The 26,524-nt window shown below is 41.9% G+C and overlaps 1 protein-coding gene across 1 annotated transcript; it reads left to right on the forward strand.

The window, feature by feature from the left end:
- The first annotated feature begins 151 nt into the window (after nt 1-151).
- Nucleotides 152-26,524, forward strand: SPP2 (secreted phosphoprotein 2). Its single transcript, XM_004033395.1, has 8 exons — nt 152-321; nt 421-545; nt 8,274-8,396; nt 9,799-9,909; nt 15,957-16,011; nt 16,648-16,698; nt 19,330-19,425; nt 26,235-26,524. The coding sequence occupies exons 1-7, from the start codon at nt 237-239 to the stop codon at nt 19,413-19,415; spliced, it is 636 nt and encodes a 211-aa protein (XP_004033443.1). The 5' UTR covers nt 152-236; the 3' UTR covers nt 19,416-19,425; nt 26,235-26,524.

Here is a 26,524-nt window from a genome sequence, read left to right on the forward strand (position 1 = left end):
TGCCTTGGGCTAAAGTTCTCTGGTGAGTTGTAAACTTCAAAAGTGTCCTCAAACTGGAACCTTTCCATAGGAAAAGTCAGCAGAAAATATTGACCCCAGGATCAATTGTTTCTGTTTAAGTTACAGATTGCTGCAGTCAAAATAAGCAGCCAGTGTTTGATAAAGACAGCTCCTCTTAGGAAGAATTGTCATCCCCAAACACATAGAGAGACACTCTCTGTCTCTCGATTACAATCATGATTTCCAGAATGGAGAAGATGACGATGATGATGAAGATATTGATTATGTTTGCTCTTGGAATGAACTACTGGTCTTGCTCAGGTAAGGTATTCACCAACCTGGCCACCTGCTCTGGATCATGCAGAGCCATGCTGGCGCCTGTGTCTTGTCTCACTGTGCCCCATGTGCTTGCGTGTCCAGGTTTCCCAGTGTACGACTACGATCCATCCTCCTTAAGGGATGCCCTCAGTGCCTCTGTGGCAAAAGTGAATTCCCAGTCACTGAGTCCGTATCTGTTTCGGGCATTCAGAAGCTCATTAAAAAGAGTAAGTGCAAAATGAAATCTTCTCTACTCCTCCTTCCAATGCTGTCTGCCTTTTGTCAGTTCATTGGATATACTTTTAAGAAATTTTCTCCAGTTTAAAAATGATAGTGGCTAGTCATCTCTTTCATACTGTCTCTTTTCTTTGACAGAGAAAAGATTCAATTACAATTTTTTTGTCATGAGGCTATCCAAACCACTTTTGATGACTGATTCTTCTGCTGTATTCTCCTCTCTAACCTTGTCTTCTGGTTCCCTGCATCCTGCTTTTGTACTTGAAGTCCTCGTGATTCTTTCTGAGGTGTTTTATTAAGAACTTCTCATTTATTGGAAATGAGCCTCCTTTCAAATTCAGCAGTTCTGCTCCTAATACTTACTGGAAATAATCTGGCTTTTGAGCCAAAGAAATTCACCTTTCCTTGTCAATTTGGTAATAGTCTGTTTCCTCTTAGCTTTGGGAGCTAAAGAAAGAGTAATCACTTGGGCTTCCAATGACTAAGTCTGTGATATGCAAGGAAAGAAATGTAAAAATATCCTTCAAAGGAAATGAGAAACATAAGCAGCATGTCATCTCCCTTCTTCCTGTTCCCCAGGTAATTTCACTGCCTTATTATCATCTACATGGGGCTCATTTGGAGGTAGGGATGAACATATTTTCAAGCAAATTTAGGTTAAGGTGGGAGGTAGAGAGGTTCTATAAAGTTGCACATCTTAGGAATGAAGGCTCTGTATAGCCAGGCAGCATGGGAATGAGAATGAAGACACGGCTGAAGGTCCAGGCAGCAGAGGCCAGATGGGCATTGCTTTCTCTCTGTCTGCCTGCTGCCTTCTCCCATCCCTCCTGGACTGACTCTTAGCTTGTTCCCTCTGCTACTCTGTAGAGCACATGGCTCATGATTTCCTAGTTCTAGTCTCCAAATACAACATATTCAGCGTGATCTTCTTCAGAACCTGGCTCCTAGTTTCTCTTTTCCAAATTTCAAGGGAAATGAATCAAAAGGACCCAGTTTTCTTTTCTAGTTTGATTATAGTTCATGAAGACTATGGGCTATACTTTTTTTAGGTGCCGTTCCAGAATCATGGCCAGAGTGGAGTCACTTGCTCTGGATGTTGTGGTGTGGAGGCACTGGTCAGCTGCCACACCAAGGTTGAGCTGCTCCTGGATCAGAATACAGAACCCCCTTTCCTTGCTTGTATTGTATTTCAAATGCCAATTTCCATTGGCATTTAATGAAATCCACTTGTGGTGGTGTGGAATCGGGGTCTTTTTGCCAACCTTGCAGATGAACAGTTTAAATTTACTTTTGATTTAGCTATTGCTCACTACAGAAGAAAGTTAGCAGTTTATTAGATGAATGAGAGCATGAGGATAGATCCCAAGAGAACCAATTACTGACACCATGGAAATCTGCCCTGTGGAGATGAGCTATTGTGAGGCACAGCCACCAGAGCGTGTTCTGGCTCATGCGCCATCTTGGTATAGTCACCCAGACTTGAGCCCAGATGCACATGCACCTAAAAATAGATACAATTATGTGCGATGTGTGTGACTCTTGATGAGCACATGAAAAATGTTGCCTCTCCACCTCAAGTACACTGCTCCTTTACCTGGAGGTCTGCCTATTCTTGCCTCTCCCTGCCTTTTCTGATTATTCAAATTCATTGGTCAAGCTACAGTCACCGTGCCCTCTTGTTGAGAACTCTATTTCTTCTCCCACTGGAAGGGAGATTCTCTTCCTTTGATCTCTCCTGGTGATATTTTTTCCTATTGGGAGTGTTTCATATTTTGATTTATGTTGTGTGTATTAACCACGTCTTCTATAAACACCCTATAGACGGCTCCAAATATACCAATTCTCTCTACCCTAGCAGACATGAGGGATACACTAAAAGGCAAAGCCCTCAGGAGAGAGTTGAGTGAATAGATCACTAGCACTGGAGTTACAAACAATTCACGAAAGAGGAAATACAAAAGACTAAGAAAGATTTGGAAAGCTATTCAACCTCCCTAATAGAAGAAAAGTGCAGAATTAAAATAGCAGTGTGAAAAAGAAGAATAACAAGGTAAAAGAATAACGGTGAAAAAAACATCACAACTGCCGCTCGAGAGTTTGTAATTTTGTAAAATTGTATTTGAAAAGCAAGTTGGAAATATGTGTTAAACATATTTACTAGCACGTTAAACGTTAAATTAGTAAATATTTAAAACTTTCGATTGCATAGTTTCACTTCTAAGAATATGCTCAAAGCAAATAAGAGGTTTAGTCATGAGTATTTGGGGGTACAGTTCAATGGTTGTAGGGAGAAGGGTCGGGCCCTTCTGCTTTGCCCCCAGGTTTGCTTACAAAGCGCAGTGATTCTCTACTCAGACTGCACATCATCATTGCACGGGAGCTTTACATATTTCTGATGTCCAGGAGGGATGGTCGACTCCTTAAATCCCAGTCTCTGAGGGCGGGACTCATATTCTTAAATGTTCTCCTGCTCATTCTAATGTGCGGTCTGGGTGAAGAACCACTGGGTATTACCAACAGACCTAGATCAAATATTCTTGTAATTGATTTCAAGTTACTCACCTCCTGGGCTCCAAATTTGAGACAGGAGGAGAAAGGAAAAATCCACATGACTTTAGCACTGATGGTTTTCTTGCTCCAACCTTGACATTAGGCTCACTTGGACTGTTCCCTCAGTGGACACAAGCAGAGAAAGGAAAAGTGGGCACTGGCCCTATGCTGGGGACGGGGAAGCAAAGAGGACAAGTAGGGCTGTGGTTTCATAGGGAGCAGTTTCTACCAGGGAAAGAGAGGGAAAGGAGATGGGGAGGGAGGGGAAGGGGAAGAAAGGGGAAGAGGAAGAGGACACAGTTAAATAAATCAAATTCATTTCCAGTAGTGGAGAGTACCATAGAGGAGGGTAAGCAGGTTGACATGATAGGCCTTGCCTGGGGCAGCAGTCAGATGGGGCAACAGTGTCCTCTGATGCTGCATCTTTGAGCTAAGACTCACTCCAGTGACAAGAAGTTCCCACTGTGGAAAGACGTTTTGAGGAATATTGGGTGAGCTGGCAGAGTCAGTGGGAGGGCCCTGAAGGACGAAAGACCTTGAGAGGGAGGCTGGATAGAGCCAAGTGAGCCTGGGAGAGAAAGGTGGGAGTGGAGAGCGGTCAGAGAGGTGGGCATGAGTGGGACATGCCTAGGTCATGATTTTGAGGAGTCTGAGGTCTGTTTTAAGGGCAATGGGTAGCCCCTAGGGACATTTGCATTTGCAAAACATCTCTGCTTAGCTTGGGCCACTGTAACAAAGTACCATGAACACATAACAAACCATGGTCTAGGTGGTGCATAAAAAACACCAATTTATTTCTCAGAATTCAGGAGGCTGAGATCCAGGATGAGGGTGCCAGTATGGTCTGGTTCTGGTGAGGGCCCTCTTCTGGGCTGCAGACTGCTGATTTCCTGCTGTATCCTCACATGGCAGAAAGAGAGCTAGCTGACTCTCCAGCCTCTTCTTATAAGGATGCTAATCCCACTTATAAGGGCTCTACCTTGAAGACCTAATAACCTTCCAAAGGCCCAACCTCCAAATATCACATCAGGGATTAGAGTTTCACTATACGGATTGGGGCGGGGGGACAAACAGTCCATTGCAATCTCTCTAGCTGCTGTGTGGAGTGGGGTGTGAGGGGAGGAACTGAGCATGGTGAGATGCTGGTGTGGGGTCTCAAGTCAGGGCAGGGAGGATGCGGGGAGCAGATAGATTTGAGGTACATTTGGAGGCAAAGCCATGGAGTTTTGGGATCCTTGAGGTCTCCATGCCTTTTTTGTGTGTCCATTTTACCTTTCAACCTCTTTGCATTTTTTGGTTTTTGGCTTTCTAAATTATTCTCAGCTAGCCATTTCTGATCTTTACTTTTTGTCCATTAATAAGGGATTCATTTGAAAAACCTAAGTGACCATTGATACCCTATTAGTGAGGGTTCTGCAGAGAAACAGAACCAATATGACATGCATACATATATAAATGGATGCATATGAATATATGAGAGAGAGAGAGAGACATTGAGAGAGACAGAGATTTATTATAAGGAATTGCCTCATGCAATTTCAAAGGCTGGCAAGTCCAAAAGGAAAAAAGAAAATCTGATGAGGTAGGCCAGCAGGCTGGAGATTCAGGGATAACTTATAGTTTAAATCCAAAGGCAGTCTGCTGGCAGAATTCCTTTCTGATGGAAAGATTTCAGTCTTTATTCTATTAAGGCCTTCAACTGATTCGATGAGGCCCACCCACATAATGGAGGGTCATCTGCTTTACTTAAAGTCCACTGATTTAAATATTAATCCCATTCAAAGAATAGCTTCACAGAAACATCCAGAAAAATGTTGACCAAATATCTGGGCACCATGGTTCAGTCAAGTTGACACTATAAAATTAACCATTACAATTGTCAAATGGAATTGCTATGGGTCTTTTATTTTTATATATTTGTATTTCTTTTAAAAATAAAAACCAAAATGTAATCATTACAAAAAGTCAAAAAATACAAGAAAGGGAAAATGAAAAATAACATTCATTATCCATTTATCTGAGAAACACTCACTATAAACCCATGAGAGGATATCCTTTTGGAGTGTTTTTATTCATATGAAGGTATACAATGTATTTTTAAAGAAAAATAGGACCATACTGTAATACTGATTGTAAATTCTCATAATTTGTTTCAGCAATAGTGCTGGGTTTTTAATTTTCTCCAGTTGACTTCTTTTTTTTTGGAAATGAATTATTTTATTTTATGAGTATCTTGGTAAGTTTTTTTTATTATACTTTAAGTTTTAGGGTACATGTGCACAACGTGCAGGTTTGTTACATATATATACATGTGCTATGTTGGTGTGCTGCACCCATTAACTCATCATTTAACATTAGGTATATCTCCTAATGCTATCCCTCCCCCCTTCCCAGTTGACTAATGGGATCTAATTAAACTAAAGGGCTTCTGCACAGCAAAAGAAACTATCATCGGAGTGAACAGGCAACCTACAGAATGGGAGAAAATTTTTGCAATCTACCCATCTGACAAAGGGCTAATATCCAGAATCTACAATGAACTCAAACAAATTTACAAGAAAAAAAAACAAACAACCCCATCAACAAGTGGGTGAAGGATATGAACAGACACTTCTCAAAAGAAGACATTTATGAAGCCAAAAGACACATGAAAAAATGCTCATCATCACTGGCCATCAGAGAAATGCAAATCAAAACCACAATGAGTTGACTTCTTATTGTTCAGCATTTAGGCTGTCCCACATTTCTTGAATTACACAGAATAGAAATTTACTGGCAGAAAGTGAGTTCAAATGAAACAGCAAAATTGTTAGATGTTTCTCCCTATTCTCGAAAGTCCCCTTCAAGATGCAAAAGAGGTTGCAAAGTTATCTCATAGCTCAATAAAATGATCTGTACCCCCCAAAACCCCACATTTTCATCTTTTCAGCTAAGCTTTTGTGTTGCCAGTTGCTTCCATCAAATTGCTTTTAGGTGAATTGCTGAAGCTCACCCTGCAGTGGAGGGCCCCAAACAATGGACTTCAGTTGATGGGAGAGGTTTTTACTTTTTAATTTTTTAATGAGACACAGATTTAACATTCAATATATTAAAATTATAAATATATGAGGTAGTAATGGTGAGGTTGAGTTTTTATTTCTACTTGTTTTCAGAAAATTCTACTTTTATCAGCACTCATTATGTGTCCTATGTTAGGAGACATAAAGATCCCCGTCCTAAGCTTGTAGTTTTGCCACTTTTTTTCCAAAACAAAATGTACTGCATGTGCCTATTATTCCCTACTTGTAAGTAGTTCTCGCTCTCACAGAAAGAGCGCTGCCTCCATCTCTCTCCTCCCTGGGCAGTACGTTCAATGTGTTGCTGACTTCAATTTGCTGCAAGGTGGGTTCAGAAACTAAGAGGCAAGAAGTGACTTGGATCCTGGGGGTGTTGTCAGGTACTGGACCGTGGCAGGCTCCCCGATGGCTTCCTGCTGCCCCCTTGTTCCTGCCCCAATCTGTTTACCTTGCAGCAGCCACGGTGATTCACGTGCTGCTCTTAAAACTCTGTGATAGCATCTCGCTGCAGTGAGAATTAAATCTAAACACCTTCCCGTGGGCTCCAAGACCATACCTGACACACTCCATCTCTCCAAAGTCACAGTGTATGGTTCCTGCCTTGGTCAGGTTGCTCCAGCCACAAGAGTCGGAGTTGTCCCTGCCCCAGGGCATTGGCTCTGCTTTCTATTCACAGGATGAGCTTCTTCCCATCCTTCAAGGCTCAGTTTAAATTTGCCTTCCTTGGGAGGATTTTTCTGGCATTTTCTCTAAAACAGCTGCTTCCTTCCCTCACCCCCATTGCCATGTTGTTGTTTTTCTTGATAGCCCCATAACTATCTGGGATGATCTTGTATAGTTTTCTTTGATGTGTCCTCTGTGTGGCACCTCCTCTGGAATTTAAGCCACAGGGCATCTTCCCTGCTCTGCCTCTGGTGCTGAACACACAGTGAGTACTCAAGAAGTCACAGGAATTTGTGACATCAGAACTCCCCAGATTTGTCACGGAGTTTAGATTATTTTCCTTTGTGGAAAGGAGAATAAAGTCATTTAAACTCATTCACATATCAGAACTGCTCAAGCAGGAAGCTAGGGCTGGAGAATAGTCTGTACTGCAGAGAGCACTCGTTGCTCAATTATTTATTTCTGGAATTATTAAAAAATTATGTAGCAGTCTTTTAGGAAAATGACACTTAGAAATATGTACAGTTGATTCTTCTTACTTGTAGTAGTTATGTTTTATAAAATCACCACGAACACTGAATTAGCAAACACAGAATCATTGCTCCTAGGGGAAATAGAAGGTTTGGTTCCTGTGAGCCTTGGGTCACAACATTTTCATCAACCCATCAATACTAACCTTGTTTTTGTGAGTTCCTGCTTAAAGATGCTTAAATTAATATATATTGTTGATTCATTAACATTGAACTCACGACCAACAGCACTGTGACTCCTGCGTGAACAAAGCTTACCTTATTCACATATTTTCCATGTCAGCTGCATCACAGCCTTGTGCTTTGGAACACTAGTGGGTTCTTCCACACCAGGCTTGGGGGCCATCATAAACATAAAGCTACTAACAAAAAGCACAAAAATGCAAAAAAAGCCACGAAATAGACCATAAAAAGCACACCTGTTTTCAATATGAGAGTTGAAACAAGAAGGAAGAATGTCTCCTTGTTCGGCTTCTGTTGGTAACATGCACGTTGGGTGACTCAAGATTTTTGTCGTTCTGCATTTGTCCCTAGATGATTGCCAAAGTAAGTGCTACTAGTATTGATTTTGGGGTTACAAATAAATTTTAGTGAGTAGGTGAGTTTGCCAATATGGAATCCACAAATAGTGAGGATCAATTGTCACTGTAAAGTGTTAGAAGCAATACTGGCCTTGGAGTTAGAACACCTACATTCTGGTTCCATTTTCGTCAGTAAACTATTGTACGACTTTGTTAAGTCACTTTTCCTCTCTGGTCTGCAGAAGAAAGGCATGGAACTAGGTGATTGCTAAGATAATTTATTGCTTTCATGGTGGACGATTCTGTAATTTTTTTCTTATGGGGTAGAAAGAATGGTTTATAGCATCGTAAACTTCAGAAATGCGTTGATCACACTCTGAAACTTTATTCTTGTGAAGGTTGAGGTCCTAGATGAGAACAACTTGGTCATGAATTTAGAGTTCAGCATCCGGGAGACTACATGCAGGAAGGATTCTGGAGAAGATCCCGCTACATGTGCCTTCCAGAGGGACTACTATGTGGTAAGTGGGAGGAGACCCATCCCAGAAATGAACAAAAGGAAGAGCCTCACTTCTTGCATGACCTGGAGTCACACAAAGAACTTGGTCGCTGCCTGGCTAGCGTCTGGCCACACTGCTAGCATGTGGACATTGTGTCTCCTGGTGGGGGAAGTGTTACTCCATGGCTGAGCATTGAGCTGTGGAGTCTGAGATCCTGAGTGATCCTGACAAATTACTTTATCCCTGGTGCCTCAGTTTCCTGCTTTTTAACATGAGAATGAATTTGTATCAGGTAAAGTGAATACAACACCAGAGACAAATCCCAGACACACTTAAAATTCTCTTACAAAGGATTATGAAACACTGACTCTTCCTGGCACATGTCACGTTCTTTTGCCATTGACTGTTGAATGACATCTGTCTTCCCTACTAGTTCAGGCTCAGTGAGATCAGGAACATGGCATGTTTGTTTTCGTGTCTCTCATGACCAGAACATGTGCAGCACTGTTCCATGGTAAGCAGGACCATGAAAACCTAACCCGAAAGGCGAAGGGAGCTGAGAGGCTGAAGAAAGAGGCTCCCAAATCCAGTTTCTCAGAAAAACAAACAAACAAACAAAAAACACTTCATAGGGACTTACAAACAGAATGCATGTCTTGGATGGAGGTGAGACAGTGGATCCCTGTGCCATTACCTCCCAGATCCAGGGCTTACATACTGTAGGGAATTTGACCCAAGGCCAGGATTTACGGTATGCACATGAAAGTGGAAATCTTAGAGGGATTCCCAGAAACGGGTTAATCAGAAGTCATCATGGCAGATTGGCATCCAAGGTGGAATAGCTTTAGTCTCCACAGACACTTAGTCAACACCCATGGGCAATAATCCCATCTGAACAGGGCAACGCCAGCAGTCCAAAATTTGCTTTCCAAAGTGTTTGCATTCTGAGGTTCAAGCTCGTGGGTTTTGCTACTTAAAAGAGGATTGTTTGATTTGTTATCTGTTTCATGAAACTACTCACTGTGACTCTGTTTTACAAAGGACTCATACCAAAGTGTCACAAGCTTCTATTTCTAATGAAATCTGAGGGCAAAGAAGAAGAGAGTGAAATCCTGTGGGGTTCTTCGTCATTTCTTTTTGTCTGAATGAAAATTGACTCAGGGCAGCCCAGTTAGCACTCATGGGGGAAATGTTTGCTTTTCCTAGAGACTTGTAATGGGTCAAACAGCAAAGAGATGTTTAAATATTCTATTTGTTTCTGCTTCGGTCTTGAGGAATTTTCATTTTGAAAAAATAAAATGCCTCTGTGAAGTTTTTCTTTGTCATTTCGTCAAACCTGACATTTATTTCCTGATTTACTCAATGGAGGCTATCCCTTTCCACAAGCAGCTGAAGGGAGAACTCACCCCTTTGTCTTTTCCAGTCCACAGCTGTTTGCAGAAGCACCGTGAAGGTATCTGCCCAGCAGGTGCAGGGCGTGCATGCTCGCTGCAGCTGGTCCTCCTCCACGTCCGAGTCTTACAGCAGCGAAGAGGTATGACTGGGGCCTTGTCTCCTCCCAGACCGCACCTCTTAGGGTCTGTGTGGGTTTGTGAAAAACAGAGTGGTTTGCTGGGTAGCTAGATCATCACCTGGGCTTGGGGATGCCGAACTCTGCTGACACAGTGGGATTCTCTCTTGGACACCTACAGCCTCATTGTCCACATCCCCTATTCCCAGCTTATTCTTTCACTCTTGTACGTCCTCTCTCTTTCTCTCTCTCTCTCTCACACACACACATGCACACACACACACACACATGCACACACACACACATACACACGCACACACACTTGATTTCCCTGGGATTGGGAAATGGCCTTCAAGTAAAATTAGCAAACCTTTAAAGTTTCAGATCTAAGTATGTGGCTCGCTGGCACTGTGGTTTAGTGCAATCAAGAAGGACATTTTTGTTGCACCAGTGTTCAAAACTATTTCTCAGCTCTGTAGTCCAGGTCAGGATACTTGACTTTCATTTAACCCTGATGATCCACGGCTTCTTCATCTGTTAAATGCTAGCAGTCATAAAGACCACCTTATAGGTTGTTGAGAAAATCTGGTAAGCTGATGGACATGAAGGATCTGGCTTGGCACTGGGATACTCAATGGATGGCAGGACCCTTATTTTTCCTCAATTGCACTGAAAGTTTGATTTGCAATAATACTGTAATATTAATAATATGTATATTTTTTCCTTGAAATTATATTATATAAGTGTCCAATTATTGGCTGCTTTCCTTACTAGACTGTATGTCTCATGAGGGCAGGGAATGTTTGTTTTTGTCAGTCTAGGACAATGTTTGATGCATCACAATGTTTGACACAGCTCACTAAATACTTGTTGTATAAATGCAAGAAAACTGGGGAAGAAATGGACAAGAATATGATAAGAAAAGGCCATCTCTTCACTTTAAACTAGGGATAAAAACATGACATATTATTTGTTCATGTGTAATAGGATAATATTATTGACAGATATTTTTAAATATTTCCAACATTATATGGATGATTCTGTCTAACATAATCTTTCTTTCCTTTTTATATTTTTGTTCAGTTTTTCAAGATTTAACTCTGCAGTGAAAATTACATTAAAATATTATAAAATTTCTACTTCAAGAATTACACATAAAAGTTAATTTTCCCATATGATTAATATACTCCTGCCTTAACTATTTTGTCTGGAGGTACATTTTAGAATTAGAAAGTAATGAAACTAATGACTGAGACACTCCTATTGCAGAGGATGGCCTTATTGGTACAAAGAGAACTTCACACAGTTTATTAGGACTTTCTCCACAAAAAGTTCAGTTGAGCACGGCCTTATTGATTGATCCTGTCACACTGGCAACTTTCGAAGGTCAACTCCCAGCTGATCTCTGAACTTGTCCTGGAGCCATAGTTGAAGAATCTTCTTTTCTCAGTGCTGGGGCGAGTACCATGGGCCTCCTTTCTTAGACCCTATTGAAATATTTAGGAAGTCAAACACACTCTGCTGTAACACACTCATACACTGTGGCCCAGCTAACCAGAAATGACAAGGACCAAGCTTATCACTTCACAAGTCTTTTGTTAATCTTGATTTGTGGTTCATATGAGAAAAAAGACAGTGGGGAGGAAGACAAGCACAGTGCCAGCCTTTGTGGAGTTTATAGACACGTCTTGGGGAAAGATGCCCACTAAGCAGGAATTACCCTGACTATCAGGCAGGCACTGGGGGCCACATAGTGAGAGGAATGCATGTCACCTGGGGAACAGACAGCCTCCCCCAGGAACTGACCTTCCAGCCAAGAACTGGAAGGCGGGTAGAAGTCAGAACAAACAGGGCAGAGTGTGTAGGGGGAAGGGTATTTCAAGCATAGGGGAAATCAGGTGGGGTACCCTGAATTGCCAGGAAAGCTGGTGGGTTGAAATGGACAGAACTCCATTACAACAGGAATGAGAAAAACATGGGGAGAGAGGCACAAGGTGGAGCTGGAGGAACATTAGCAGTCAAGATGGACTTTGAGGGTCTTGTCGAGGTTGCCTGGCTCTATCCTAAAGACAAAGGGGCTATGAAAGAGTTTTAAGTGTGTGTGTGTTGGGAGCAGAGGAGGGTAACAGAATCAGATGATGAATGGATTGGAACTAGGTAAGAATAAATATGGAGTAAATATGAAATAAATAAGAGGTGAGAGACAATGCTAACTGGGTCTAGGGCTTAGTAGTGAATGTTGAGAGAAATGGATTCTGGTTCATTTTATGACCTTTAACACAAAATGAATTTAGTAAATGGCCAGCTAAGTTAACGCCTCTTCCACCCTGATTTGGAAAGTGGCTTCTGATGGTTTGCAAAGTCTACAAATCTGTTGCAGCTTTCTAATTGCATAGTGAAGACCACTCTCTTTTCTTCCAATTCCAAGTTTTCTAAGAAGACTCAGATATTAAGTTAGCCCTTGTAAAAAACTAGATCTTAAAATAAACTCCCTGGTTGCTTCTTCTTAAAGGTTAGGTGATCATAAACATTTCTGAGCAAATTTATTTTTAAAAATTCTCAAATTAAAAAATTCTACAATTTGAAAGAAAAGAAGAAAGCAGATAGAGACTTAAGTAATTCCTGGAAACTCTGAAATGAATTTCTTGCATGAAACAGAGGAGAAATGAGAGAACAGCTGGTAATCATTTTCAGTGAAAAAAATGGCGATATTATAAATATGAAAGACATTAGATTAGGATACATTTAGTCATAGAACAAATAAATTATTGTTGGAAGGAAGAAATAGAAGAAATAAAACTGAAAAAAACTCCCAGAGTAATAAAAATAAAGATCACTTGAAAAACATATAGAGAATGTAGAAGAATTTCCAGAGTAAGGAATATAAGGTAAAGAAAAATGGAAACCATGGCAAATAAGCCCCAAAATCCAAATTATGACTAATAAGGGCTTAGAGTAAGTCTGGTAAGGACATAATGAAAGCCCTGAATATAAAATATTTGGACTTCCCATGACATAATTTTTAAAAGTATAGTAACAATAAAAAATTGAGAAAATAAATTTCTAAATTTGCAAATATTCTCCTATCGTTAACTAAATAGATAAGTGAATTATCGGTAGTTTTTATTATTTCTTTTTCAATCCCGAAATTGAAATGTGTAGAGGATAAAAGCTTTCCTTATGGTGCATAAGCACTCACTCAACGTTGTACTGGTGCAGGCCCCATCAGGAGTACGATGCTGAAATGGTACAATGTAGTAGAGTTGTAGGTTGGAGCTCTCTTTCTGTTTCTTCAGTTTCTAATGAGTGAGCTTGACTTTAGACAAATCCTTCTGATTTGGAGCGGATAGGATGAAGTCAGCTAGGGTTTCCGACACGAGACCCAAAATAAGAGAAAGAAACTGAGGAAGAATGATGACAGGAATTCTGAGCTTAGGGGAGGGGTGACGGGCATTTAATTTGTTTACTGCCTTTCATTTCAAAAGATAGATATTCAATTAGAAGTAGTCTAAGCCAAAAAGAGGTAATTCCCTGGATCACATTCCCAGAAAGGAAGGAGAGAAGTTGGCTTCAGGGACAACTCGACTTAGAGTCCTTCAGTCCTGTACGTGCCACATTCTTCTCCTTCCCCTTCTCTCCTGGCCTCCCCTCCCCTCTGCCCCTCCCTCTTCCTTCTCCCCCCTCATTCCCTTTTCTCTCTCTCTCTTCCTCCCTTTCCTCCTCCCTCTCCCTCTCCTTCTCCTTCCTTCTCTGAGCCTCCTCCATCTTCTCCTCCTTCCTCTCTCTCTGTCTGTCTCTCTCTGTCACTGTGCCTCCTGCACTCCACGCCCACCCTTGCTGCAGAGAGGCTTTCCCCTTGCAGCAGGAAGTAAAGCCTCAAGCTACTCCAGGCTTATGTCCTCTGTACTTAGGAGGGAAAGGAGGCATTTCTCTCTGCTGCCAGTTAGAGAAACCTCTTGGTATTCCCTCTATTGGCCTGGCTTAGGTGTCCCCTGTTTTTGTTCTTTTATACATATAACTTTATTATTAATTTATTTTAAATTTTATATATTTACTTGTGTACAATGTGATGTTTTGATACCCCCCTTTAAAAATACATTTTGGTGGAGATATAATTTACATACCATAGAATTCACCCTTTTAATATGTACAGTTCAGTGGTTTCTAGCATATTCACAACTGCCACCACCATTTAAATCCAGAACACTTTCATCACGCGGGAGAGAGACCCCAGTAACAGTCGTTCTCTATTCCTCATTCCTCCTGATACTTGGCAACCACTAATCTACTTTGTGTGTCTATGGATTTGTCCATTCTGATCATTTCATACAAATGGAATCGTACAGCCTGTATTCTTTTGTGACTGACTTGTTTCACTTAGCATAATGTTCTGGAGGTTTATCCATGTTGTAGCATGCATCAGTGCTTCATTCCTTTGTATTGTTCCGTTTTACAGAGCCACATTTGATTGATCCATTCATTCATTGATCGACATTTTGTTTATTTCTCCCTTTTTGGCTATCATAGGTAATGATGCTAGAAGCATTCATGTGCAAGTTTTTGTGTACACATGTATTTAATTCTCTTGGAAACAGAATTCCTGGATCATATAGTAACTCTATGTTTAATGACTGTATAGTGACTTTATGTTTAACTTTTTGAGGAACTGCCACATTATTTCCATAGCAGCTGTACCATTTTACATTCCCACCAGTAATGTATGAGGATTTCAGTTTCTATACATTTTTGTCAGTTCTTGTTGGTGCCTGTCTTTTTTATTTTAGCCATTCTAGTGAGTGTGACATGGTATCTCATTGTAGTTTTTTTTGTTGTTGTTGACAGAGCCTCACTCTGTCACTCAGTCTGGAGTGCAGTGGCACAATCTCGGCTCACTATAACCTCTGTCTCCTGGGTTCAAGCAATCGTAGTGCCTCAGCCTCCCAAGAAGCTGGGACTACACGTGCGTGCCACCATGCATGGCTAATTTTTGTATTTTCAGTAGAGACGGGGTTTTGCCATGTTGGCCTGCCTGGTCTCCAACTCCTGGCCTCGGCTAGTCTGCCTGCCTTGCCTCCCAAAGTGCTGGGATTACAGGCATGAACCGCTGTGCCTAGCTCTCATTGTGGTTTTAATTTACATTTTTTTTAACGACTAATGATTGGCCGTTATACATCTTCTTTGAATAAATGTCTATTCAAATCCTTGCCTATGATTTAATTGCACTATTTGTCTTTTTATTTAGTTGTTTTGAAATATTTTCTCCCCCTCTATGGGTTGTCTTTTGCTTTCTTGATGGTGCCCTTTGAAGAGCAAAATTAAATTTTGATGAACTCCAGTTTATCTATTTTTTGTTTTGTTGTTTCTGTAGTCTTACATTAGGTCTATGATCCATGTTGACTTGATTTTGGCATATGATGTGAGGAAGGGGTTTGACTTCATTATTTTGCATGTGCATATCCGGTAGTATCAGCACTATCTGTTGAAAAGAATGTTCTTTCTCTCTTAAATTGTCTTGGTATGTGTCCCTTCCCAGTCCAACTACTGTGATGGAGGCCAAGAGATTACCTGATTGTTCAGGACAGGGAGGACAGCCTACCAAGACTCTTGGTAGAAAGACTGCGAGCCAAGCAACCACTTTACTTTGTGATGATTGCATGGACTTTTAGTGGTTTCATGAAAACTTCTTGTGGACACCTTTTCCTACTGAACATATTACAGTGACTTTGTAGAGAGAAACCTCTAAAATTTGATCTAAACTTAGTCTATGTGCAAGTCTGTGTAACAGGGTTTTGCTTTTCTGGAAGCCGGCAATGTTTGGGAGTACATTCTCAGTCTAGGGGAAAGATCTGTGGGTAATTTAAACTTCACGTAGTTTGCTCTTCCCCATGTGCTTTTTTAGACTTATATGTTTGATATATATAAAGTTATTTAATATAACGTATTGCCTATTTCATTAAAAATGGATTATATAACATATATCAGAGTCTTCCAGATGACATTTACATTTTTCAGTGTCTTTCCTTTTTCTTTCTTTCATGTGCTGACACATCCTGATGCCTGAATTTCTTTAGATGATTTTTGGGGACATGTTGGGATCTCATAAATGGAGAAACAATTATCTATTTGGTAAGTTAAGATCTGTTCTTTTTAACTTTTTTTCTTAAAATAACTCCATATTGCAACTCTTTGTTAGTGAGTCATTTAAAACTAGAAATACATATGTATGTAATCTTGCAACAATTACAGCCATAGAAAATTAACATTTTGTTTTGCTTTTGCTTATTTTTTATCACTAGGTAATAATGATACAACTGTTCACTTAGATATTCCTTTGTATTCACAACAGAGCTTTTCCATACATAATTCCATTTGATGGCCCCAACATCTCTGCCAAGTAAGCGGAGCCAGTGTTGGTTTTCCCCTTAAGAATGTCTAGCTGGGAGGATCAGGAGTAAACAGTCTGAATTCTATTGTCTTTCAGCCATACAACTAGATCTGATCATCTCTTTGAATGTCTTAGTTCAGGGAGGAAGGGCTCTCCTTCTTTCTTTTCTTGTGTGGCTTTTAATACAAAGTGGGTCGGGTTAGTGTTCTATGATTTAGGAGGCATTTTTCCTATTAGTGCTGATGGCAATAAAACTCAATGGTGATCTCTCACTGCTTCTTTGCTTAAGAAGCATATTTGTGGCATTAACAGTAAAGTCATAGAACATTCTGGAGCAGTGAGAGGAGTCTTGTCTTATGATTATTACTGTGTTACAGGTCTCATTTCAGACGAGTCCATAAGTGAACAATTTTATGATCGGTCACTTGGTAAGTGGTTTCTTTCCTGCTGTGCCACCAGACCCTTTTCTGATCAATTTGGACTCCTGAGAAATCCTATTTCATAGCTGTTTCCTGTTTCATAGGAGTTAAATCTCTGAAATACAAAATATTTTAAGTAAAAAAGGAAAAGAATAGTAATGTATAAACTTGCTTTGCAAATCATTAAAAAGGTAGCCTTGAGGCACTAACTGACTTAAAAGTTACCAAGAGGCCGGGCGCGGTGGTTCACGCCTGTAATCCCAGCACTTTGGGAGGCCGAGGCGGGAGGATCACGAAGTCAGGAGATCGAGACCATCCTGGCTAACATGGTGAAACCCCGTCTCTACTAAAAATACAAAAAATTAGCCGGGCATAGTGGCGGGCGCCTGTAGTCCCAGCTACTCGGGAGGCTGAGGCAGGAGAATGGCGTGAACCCGGGAGGCGGAGCTTGCAGTGAGCCGAGATTGCGCCACTGTACTCCAGCCTGGGCGACAGAGCCAGACTCCGTCTCAAAAAAAAAAAAAAAAAAGTTACCAAGAATCAAAATATCAAATCTGGCTCAGGAAATAAGCATTCACCATTTTTTTTTTCTGACACTCTCAGGAGCATTTAAAAAGTAGCATGAACTCTAATAATCTTGTATTTTTAAACTAAAAAATTTAATTTTTATGGGTACATAGGAGGTATATACATTTATGGGGTACATGAGATATTTTGATACAGGCATACAATGTGTCTAATGATCTTCTTTTTGCCATACTCAACCAAATTTCTCACCAAATGGATGAAACAAAGTGATTTTGTCCCTCTCCTGTACAGATCAGTTTTCTCATTTGGTCCTCATGATAGCCCTGTCAACCACGTGTGTTACCTGCTTATATAGATGAATAAAGCAGTAAGAACTCATGGCATTAAATGGCATATGCAAATTGTCTACCCTGTACTAATTGCCTAACACAATTTTCTTCTTCAGTGTCACAAACATTCTGTGAGGTAGCACTATGTTCTTTCCCATTTTGCAGGTGAGCTAACTGAGGCTTAGTCAGTTCCTGTAATTTGCTTGTGGCTACATTGCCAATGTAGGACTTTAATCAGATTTGGCAGAATCTAAAAGCTGTGCCTGTTTCATGCTGCCTCCCAGAAGAACTGCGAAATCCACCTGATGTTCAGCATTCCCCATTAAAATGAATAACAGAGATATTAACATTTCAATGAGCTCAAAGTCTGACCTTCATTAGGCAAACTCCAGTTTATTTGAAGTGCTAGAGCTTATAACCTGATGCTTGATTTTTTTTAATGCCTGTTTTATATCTCATCCAAGTTGTCACTTTGGGAGAATATACAGTTATTATGAGAGCATGACCACTGCTGAAACGTTTTTATGAGCTTTTCTTTTAGAATTGTCTTCAGAATCCATGGCTTTTTTTTTTTTTTTTTTAAATCTCTGTACTGGTGGCAAACATTTGCCCTTGGATTTGATGTTGGGAATATTCAAAAGATATTTGGAGACAAATCTGATTAATCAGATTAATAATCAACTTGGGTGTGTTGGTTATCTATTGCTATATATCAAATTACCCCAAAATGTGTCAGCTTAAAACCACACACATTTATTATCTCACAGTTTCTGAGGGTCAAAGACCCAGGAGAAACTTAGCTGGGTGGTTCTGGCTCAGAGTCTATCAAAAGGTTTCAGATAAGACGTTGACTGGGCTGTGATCTCATCTGAAGCTTGACTGGGGTTGAAGGATCCACCCCCAAGCCCACTCACATGTTGTTGGGAAGCCTCAGTTCTTCACAGGCTGTTGGACCAAGGGCTTCAGTTTCTCACCATATGACCTTTCAATAAGACTTCTGAATGTCCTCAAATCATGACAGCTGGATCCCCCCAGAGATGATTATTTGAGAGAAAGAGAGAGAGAGAGAGAATGAGCAAGCAAGAGCACTGAAGGCAGAAGACACAGTCTTTTATAAACTAATCTTGGAAGTGATATATCATCACTTCTGCATAATCTATTATTAAACACACAGACCAATCCTGCCCCAATGTGGGAAGGGACTGCCCAGGAGTGTGAATACCAGGAAGCCATCTTGGAAACTGATTATTGTATTGGACAAATGCCATTTGGGACTGAAAATATTATATGGCTATAAATTAATGTGACCAATTCTTTTATATATCTCAGAAGAAATTTCTAAGCCAAAATCTAAAAACACATTGGGCCTGGGGGAGCATCACTGACACAGAAGTGCGGCTGTCTTGGAGACTGCTTTGAACATGATGATTTAATTTAATTCAACAAATGTGTGTGACAAACACTGGGTAGATCCCTTGGAGGACTGAAAGATAAATGTGGCAGTTCCTGCCCTCCAGGGCATCCATGGTGGCTGAGACATCACATGTAGTAATACGGAGTGGGGAGAAATGAGCGCTAGACCAAGCTGAAACACAACACAGGGGAGAAGGAGAGAGAATGGAATAAGGAAGATGAAATTATCGCACCCTCAGGTATTCTCATGGCAGATGGGTTCAGGTTATGCTTGTCACAATCCTTCTCATTAATTTGTAGTAACATTGTCCATGCTGTCTCAGATCTTGATGCGACTGACAGAGCCTATGCTTCCCTTTTCTATCTTTAGGGATCATGAGAAGGGTATTGCCTCCTGGAAACAGAAGGTACCCAAACCACCGGCACAGAGCAAGAATAAATACTGACTTTGAGTAACAGCCTTGAGGTAAGAAAATGCAGGTGCACACAAGTGTATTTAGAAATAGAAGCTACATGGAGTGAACGCCTTAAAACTGCCGACCTCCAAATATCTGCAATATGCTGTTCAAATCCTTGCTTTTTGGCTTCTCTGACCTCCTTCCCAAGACTTCTCCTCAATTGCCTCTTCAATCTCATGCACCCTCAATCTTTTTCCCATGACATTTGTATCTGTTGCCACTGATGTGGTCAAGTCTGTCCATGTGAGGAGCAAACAAACAACAAGGGCACAGCCCCTTCTTTTGGCCCATCTCATCCGTCTAAGCAACTGCCTTCCCTCGGTCCTTCCTTCCTTGCTAAACTTTTTGACACAACTGCGGTCTCTGGTTGCTTCCTCAACCTCCTCACCTCACATCTATGAAATCTCATCTAGCTTCCTTTTCTGGATGTGTACTTTATTTATTATTTATTAATTTATTTTTCGAGAGGGAGTTTCGCTCTTGTTGCCCATGCTGGAATGCAATGGCGTGATCTTGGCTCACTGCAACCTCTGCCTCCTGGGTTCAAGCGATTCTCCCACCTCAGCCTCTCTAGTAGCTGGGATTACAGGCTCCTGCCACCACGCTCAGCTAATATTTGTATTTTTAGTAGACATAGCGTTTTACCATGTTAGCCAGGCTGGTTTCAAACTCCTGACCTCAGGTGATCTGCTTGCCTCAGCCTCCCAAAGTGCTAGGATTACAGGTGTGAGCCACCGTGCCTGGCCGATGTATGCTTTAAATACTGGTGAGCATTTGTATGATCTCCTTAGTTTAATTCTTTCCCTATGCTGTAGATTACTCTTTTATCTCTTCTTCTTGCTTGACTTTAACTATCAATGATGCATAATTATTTCCAAACACATGTCTCTTACCACACTCTATGTCCGGATCCAGGCCTTTATAACTGCCTATTGGGTGGTGTTGCCATTGTGTATCCTGGGTGTCCCTGAAACTCAACTAGCTTCCTGACAAGCTCCCTTTCTTAATTGATGGCATACCATCCACCTAATTTGCTCAAGCTAAAAATCTTGAGGGCATCACTGACTCCCCTTCATCCTTCATCTTCTTGGAACGTACATTGGGGTCCAGTCTTATTCATTTCACCCCCACATTTCTCTGGCATTGATCCATCACTTCACTACCATCACCAATGAACTATTGATTGTATTCTTGCATCAGGTTCTGATCCCATACTGTCTACCTTGCTTGCTGTCTTCAGGTTTATCGTGAAACACGGAGGAGACTCTGATCCTTGCCCCATATAAACTAATGCTTGCTTCACTTGTGGGACTGAGCAGAGGTGGGCAACAGCCAGACACTGGGCCAAGAGGAGGAACAGCCTATCTGCCCCAGTTCTATAGAAAGCTAGAGACGGAGTCCTGGTTTATCATACTGGCACTGAGCTTCATAGAGTTTCACATGTGTATAAATTCCCAGTTACTAGGGATGGGATTGGAGCAAATGTAGCTATCATGAAGGGCACACATAAGAGGAATCTCAAGATGGAATTGTAGATGTCGATTCCATGCATAGGTATTTTACATGCGCACATATGCACACACAAGTTAATAATGAAGTTGGAGTGTTCACAGGCTTTACAGTCTGCGTAACACTGCATGCTTTCAGGATAAAGTCCAAACTCCCAGTGTAGCTCACAATGGCTTTCATGACCTGGGTCTGCCCACATCTCCAGCCTCACCTGGCCGCTCAGCTCCTGAGGCACTGAGGTACTTGCAGCTCCTCTGGCTGCTGCCTGTACTTGGACCATCCACCTGTCTAGTTCTGCCTCACCGTTCAGGTCCCAGCTCAGTTGTCACTTCCCTTTGGAGGTCTACGTTGACACCACAAACCACCACCACTGAATCAGAGATGATGTCCCTTTTTGGGCCTCTGTAGGTTCCTCATCACAGGGCACTGCCATTGGTTGTTTCCTGTCACCCATCTGACTACCAGACTCCCCAAGAGGAGGTCTCAAGGAACTTGAACTGCCACTGTCCTGCAGTGCCCTGCACACAGCCCAGCACACTCAATAAATAGCACTCAGTAAATATTTTTTAAGTGAATGAAATCTTTCACTTTGGGTTCTTGAAATCCTTTTACCAAAAACATCAGTTAAGCATGGTATAATTAATTTTTAACCATTGAAATTTGAAAGAAATCAACTGACATTTTACTAAAATAGAAGGGAAATTCACCATTGAGGCCTTCTTGGATGAAAGACACAAATGGTAGGTTTTCTTTTTAATGTATGGCACAACTCTAAATATAAAAACCAGCTCCATACTGAGATCAAGAATCTACTCATTATGAAGCAACAGATGCATCATATTCCTTTTTTACAAATGTAAATGATATCTTTTTCTTTTTCTTTACAGAACATCATGGGTTATGGGCAGGGAGAATTGAGTTCTCAATGGATTGGCTGTATTTGTTTATTAGTAATATGATAATGTTGGATGTGTATACATATGTGTATTGCAATATAAATTCATCATTTGATTTTTATGAAGAAATTGATCACTCAAAACATTTATTTTTAAAGACAGCTGCAGCCCCGACCTGAACATTGGATTTGACTGAAGTCCCAGTTATGTCTCTGCCCTCCCATGACCTTTAGCAGGGCAGGTTTCTACACTGGGCTGGGTTCCCTGAAATCACAGAATGAGGCTGGTAAGGCTGGCACAGTGGGTCTAGTGAGGAGGTCAATCCGATGGGATCTGGAATCCACGGGCCTGGTTCTGAGCCTGCTCTCCCATCTGTAATGGTGATTCAGTTCCTTAACCTCTCAGGGTGCAATTCCTTCAAGGGTTTATTATTACTTTTTGCTTTTTCTTGTCCATACTAGACCATAAGCTTCCTTTTTATTTTGAGACGGAGTGTAGTTCTGTTGCCCAGGCTGGAGTGCAGTGGCACAATCTCTGCTCACTGAAAACTCCGCCTCCCAGGTTCAAGCGATTCTCCTGCCTCAGCCTCCTGAGTAGCTGGGATTGCAGGTGCGCACCACCACGCCCAGCTAATTTTTGTATTTTTAGTAGAGATGGGGTTTCACCATGTTGGCCAGGCTAGTCTCAAACTCCTGAACTCAAGTGATCCACCTGCCTTGGCCTCCCAAAGTGCTGGGATTACAGGCATGAGCCACCATGCCTGGCCGACCATAAACTTCCTGAGGATGCATTCTCCTTGTTAATTATTGCAGTTTTACAACATGTAAAAATATTATTAATGATATGTCTATACGAAATTATTAAGAATATCTTTTGTCCATTTCATAGGGCTAAGAACAGTGTATAGAATACAATCAATCAGATTGGGAGGAAAGAATGAATGAGTGCATGACCAGAAACAAAATTACTCTTTTGAAATTGTGAGTGTCGTTTTTCCACTGGGGAGGTCTTTGAAGGTAGAGACTTGGGCTATTTGTTATGAAATCCCCAGAGCCCTAAACACTGTTCTAGGATTCTTTCATGTTGCCAGAAAATGATTTAATATATGAGTAGATAGTGAAATGTAATATTTAAATAAAATACTCTGAATTTTTTTCTTATTTATTGCTCTAAGGTAGGAAATGTAGAAAATCAGGTCCCAACTCTCATGTTGAAAAAATCTCTTTGAGAATCTTAGACTTTCTTATCTTTGTAGCTGGAATAGTTCTGACTTTTCAACTATGTAGTGGCCGGAAGACCCTCAGCACCCAAACCATAGCTGCATGAGTGATGCATTTTTCTTTATGTCACAATCTTGATTATTAGTGTGAAGTTCCTAAACTATGCCCAAGAGCAGCAAAGGGGGCAGTTCTTATTGAGGCCTTTTGTCAATAAGGGCACAGTAAAAAGAATCATTCTCATGATTTTATCCATTTATTCAACAAATGTTCATTAAATGCCCCTGTATGCCTGGCCTCTGTGCCCATGAATATCACAGCTCTCAAGTATGCCTGGGCCTGTGTTTGGACCCATCTCATACATTCTCTTGCATAAACCTTGGAACAATCAAATGAAGTTTTATTCTCTCTGTTTCACTGAGGAGGAAGCAGAGGCATTTAGCGGTCCCTGCCCTCAGAGATAATGTTGGGATTGGAATTGAACTCTTGATGTCTGTCTCTTTCCAAAGCCTCTTCCCTTTTCCTCCCTGTTTTTCTCATATCTCTGTATTTTAAAAAATAGTATGAGAGGGCAAAACTTCAAGGCTTATTTGTTTAAGAAGCATTTGTCATGCGTTGGGTGAAACTAGAAATATAGTCACCAACTAGATGGCAAAGACTTTAATTGATAGGAAGTGTTAGCAACATATCTGCTTATCATCAACTATGTGGAAGGACCGGTCCCTAAAACCCGCACCACCACCGCCAGCTTTCTGAGTGATTTCCACTTTCAGGTGTCAGACTCATTCGTGACAACTTCTTGTCATGGTCTCCCATGACAGCCCCCCTACTGAAGAGAGCCAGATGCCCCACGGAAAATAGAAAAGATCCAACCGAGACTCCAGTGGCAGAGACATGGCTATGTGCAGTTGTATTCATTTACACTTACTCTGATTCACATTCACAGCACACTGTATTAATTGCTGCACCAAGTAGAGTTGGTTCTTATTATCTGAGGCAGCTATGGTCTATAAAGTTGCTTCAAACATTGAATTAGTGAATACTAAACTATTGCTCATATGGGCAATGCAGGGTTAGAGTTCTCTGAGCCTCTGTTCCCAACGTTTTCCTCAACTGATTAGTATATAACCTTGTTTTATGTGTGTTTCTGTTTAGATGCTGTATTTAATAGATACTGTTGACTCATTAACAATGAACTCTTGGCCAACAGTGCTATAACTCATGCCTGAATGAAACTTCTCTAACACACACATTTTCTCTGTAAGGCACATCACAGCCTTTTTGCACTTAGACGCACTTGACAGCACTACACTTGGGGGCTATTTTAAACAGTGACATCATCAACAAAAAGCACAAAAATGCAAAAAAAAAAAAAAATGCGGCACTAAATAGACCATGAAAAGGACACTTGTTGACAGCAGGAGAGCTGAGACATGGAGGCAGAGCGTTGCCTTGTTTGACCTCAGCTGGGAAGGTGTGGGTAGGTTGACTCCAAGTTTTTGCTGCTCCGTGCCTGTCTGAGAATGAATGAGAAAGCACTATGAGTACTGATTTTGGGGTTTCAAATAACTGTTAGTGAGCAGTGAGTAGGCGAATTCACAAATACAGCATCTGTGACTAATGAGGATTGACTGCTGAGTGGGTTCCTGGCCCCTCGTTTATCTCTAGCTTCTCATTACTCACCGTTGATCTCTTCTCATCCTGTCTTTTTAAAAACACCATCTGCATTAGTTCCCCAGGGCCTCAGGCAGTCTCTTCTCCTGCACCCATCACCGCCCTGCTCTGTAGCCACTTCACTGCTGTCCTATCCCCATGTCCACCCCTTCTCCTCCTGGACCTCACGGCCGCGTTGGATGTGGGTGACCACTCCTTCTTTCTTGAAACCCTCTGACTTCTGAGATTTGGTCCCCTCTCAGGCCAAGACTTCTTACTCTTCACAGACCGGCTTCTTCCTGCTGCCCCTGAAACCATGATGTTACCCAGGGTTCCAGCCTCAGCTCTCCTTCTGCTCATGGCCTTCCCTCTCCTGGGTGATGCCAAGCACCCCCAGGGCTTTGACACCCAGCTGTCTGGGGATTCTTCCCCCTCTCCTCTACACTGTCCCTCCAGCCTAGACTCCAATCAATGGCAGCCTGCCGGACACCTCCGTCTGGGTGTTCCACACCACATTCAAAATGCGATTCTTCCCTTGGAGACTCACTCTTCCGCCTGTCTCCAACTCATCTTCCAAGGTCCCCCAGGCCTGAAGCAGATGCATCTCAGACCTCCTCCCCACCTCACCCAGTTGGTCACCGAGGTCTGCTAATCCTTCCTCTGAAATATTTCACAGCTCTGTCCTCTTTGCGCTGTTGGCTCCAGTTCCAGCTGCACCTCTAGCCTGCTATGTTCAGCATTTTCCTGGTGGCTGTGTCTTGTTCCCCTCAAAGGCACCTGTGCACTGTCATCAGAGTCATCTTATAATGAGTCCGGGTCCTTGCTGTGCTGGAGGATGGGGATGAGCTCCCTCAGAGTGTGAGCCTCAACAGTCCTCGCCCACACACCCGGCAGTGTGCGCCCACTGTCCCCAGCCTTGCGTGCTGCTTCTGTCTCCTGAGTCACATGGGAGAGCCTCACACAGCTGACTGTTCTCCTGGGGTCCCAGTCTGGGTCTCACCTCCACTCTCAGGCCCCCTCTGCTGGGATACAGTATCCCCGCCCCATCTTATCCTCCGAGTTCAGCTTACATGTCCTCTTCAGGAACCCTTTTCCTCGGGTTTCCCGCACATAGGCGTCTCTGGAATTGGCATTTAACAAGCTGTACTCTAACTACTTTCACCCCCTTCGCTAGGTTGTGGGAGGTTTTTGAGGTCAAAACTATGCCTCATCTTTGTAACCCCCAGCAAATGCTCAGTGCATACATGTTTATCGAACAGATGAATTGATAAATGGATGAATGGCTGGACGGCGTATCCTGATCTCCAGCCCCACACCCGCACACGGTGGCAGCTGTGGCCAGCCTACTCTTTTGCTTTTGTTGGTTCCTTCCTTCCTTACCTCACACCACAAACACCTTCATAGACCTGCCTGGGGCCCAACACCTGGCTGCAGCCTCTGCTTGGGGTCTCTTTGATTCTTCCCTTTATGAGAGATTTGAGCTTCCTTTCTGGGGCTGTGTATCTGCTCCCCAGACCCAGTTACCTGTTCTTCCTCCTGCAGGTGTCCCTCGCCCTTTTGGTTTGTTCAAGGAGCTGCTGCTTTGCATAGCTGCTCTAGTGTCTGGTATCATCGGATCTGGTTTTGAATAATGCCCAGGAGTCCTGGGTCCCTGGCCTCCAAAGCTGGAATGTGAACGCATGCCACGGTGGTCTGACCCTCACGCTCCTTTTCTCTTAACAGCAAAATGCAATGGAAGGAAGAAAAGTTCCAGCAAAGAATGATTTTGTGAATTCTGTGATTTTTCTTCTGATCAGTTTCAATCTGTAATAAATGCCTTATTTTTCCTGTAA

This window comes from Gorilla gorilla, chromosome 11, assembly GCF_029281585.2.
Source record: "Gorilla gorilla gorilla isolate KB3781 chromosome 11, NHGRI_mGorGor1-v2.1_pri, whole genome shotgun sequence".
NCBI classification, from domain to species: domain Eukaryota; kingdom Metazoa; phylum Chordata; class Mammalia; order Primates; family Hominidae; genus Gorilla; species Gorilla gorilla.

What these genes read in the sequence shown, in the direction of transcription:
- SPP2 (XM_004033395.1), top strand. Translation starts at nt 237, where the DNA reads ATGATTTCCAGAATGGAGAAGATGACGATGATGATGAAGATATTGATT. An exon ending in TCCAGAGGGACTACTATGTG is followed by an intron (nt 8,397 to 9,798) that starts GTAAGTGGGAGG and finishes TGTCTTTTCCAG; the next exon opens with TCCACAGCTGTTTGCAGAAG. An exon ending in ATTTTATGATCGGTCACTTG is followed by an intron (nt 16,699 to 19,329) that starts GTAAGTGGTTTC and finishes TTCTATCTTTAG; the next exon opens with GGATCATGAGAAGGGTATTG.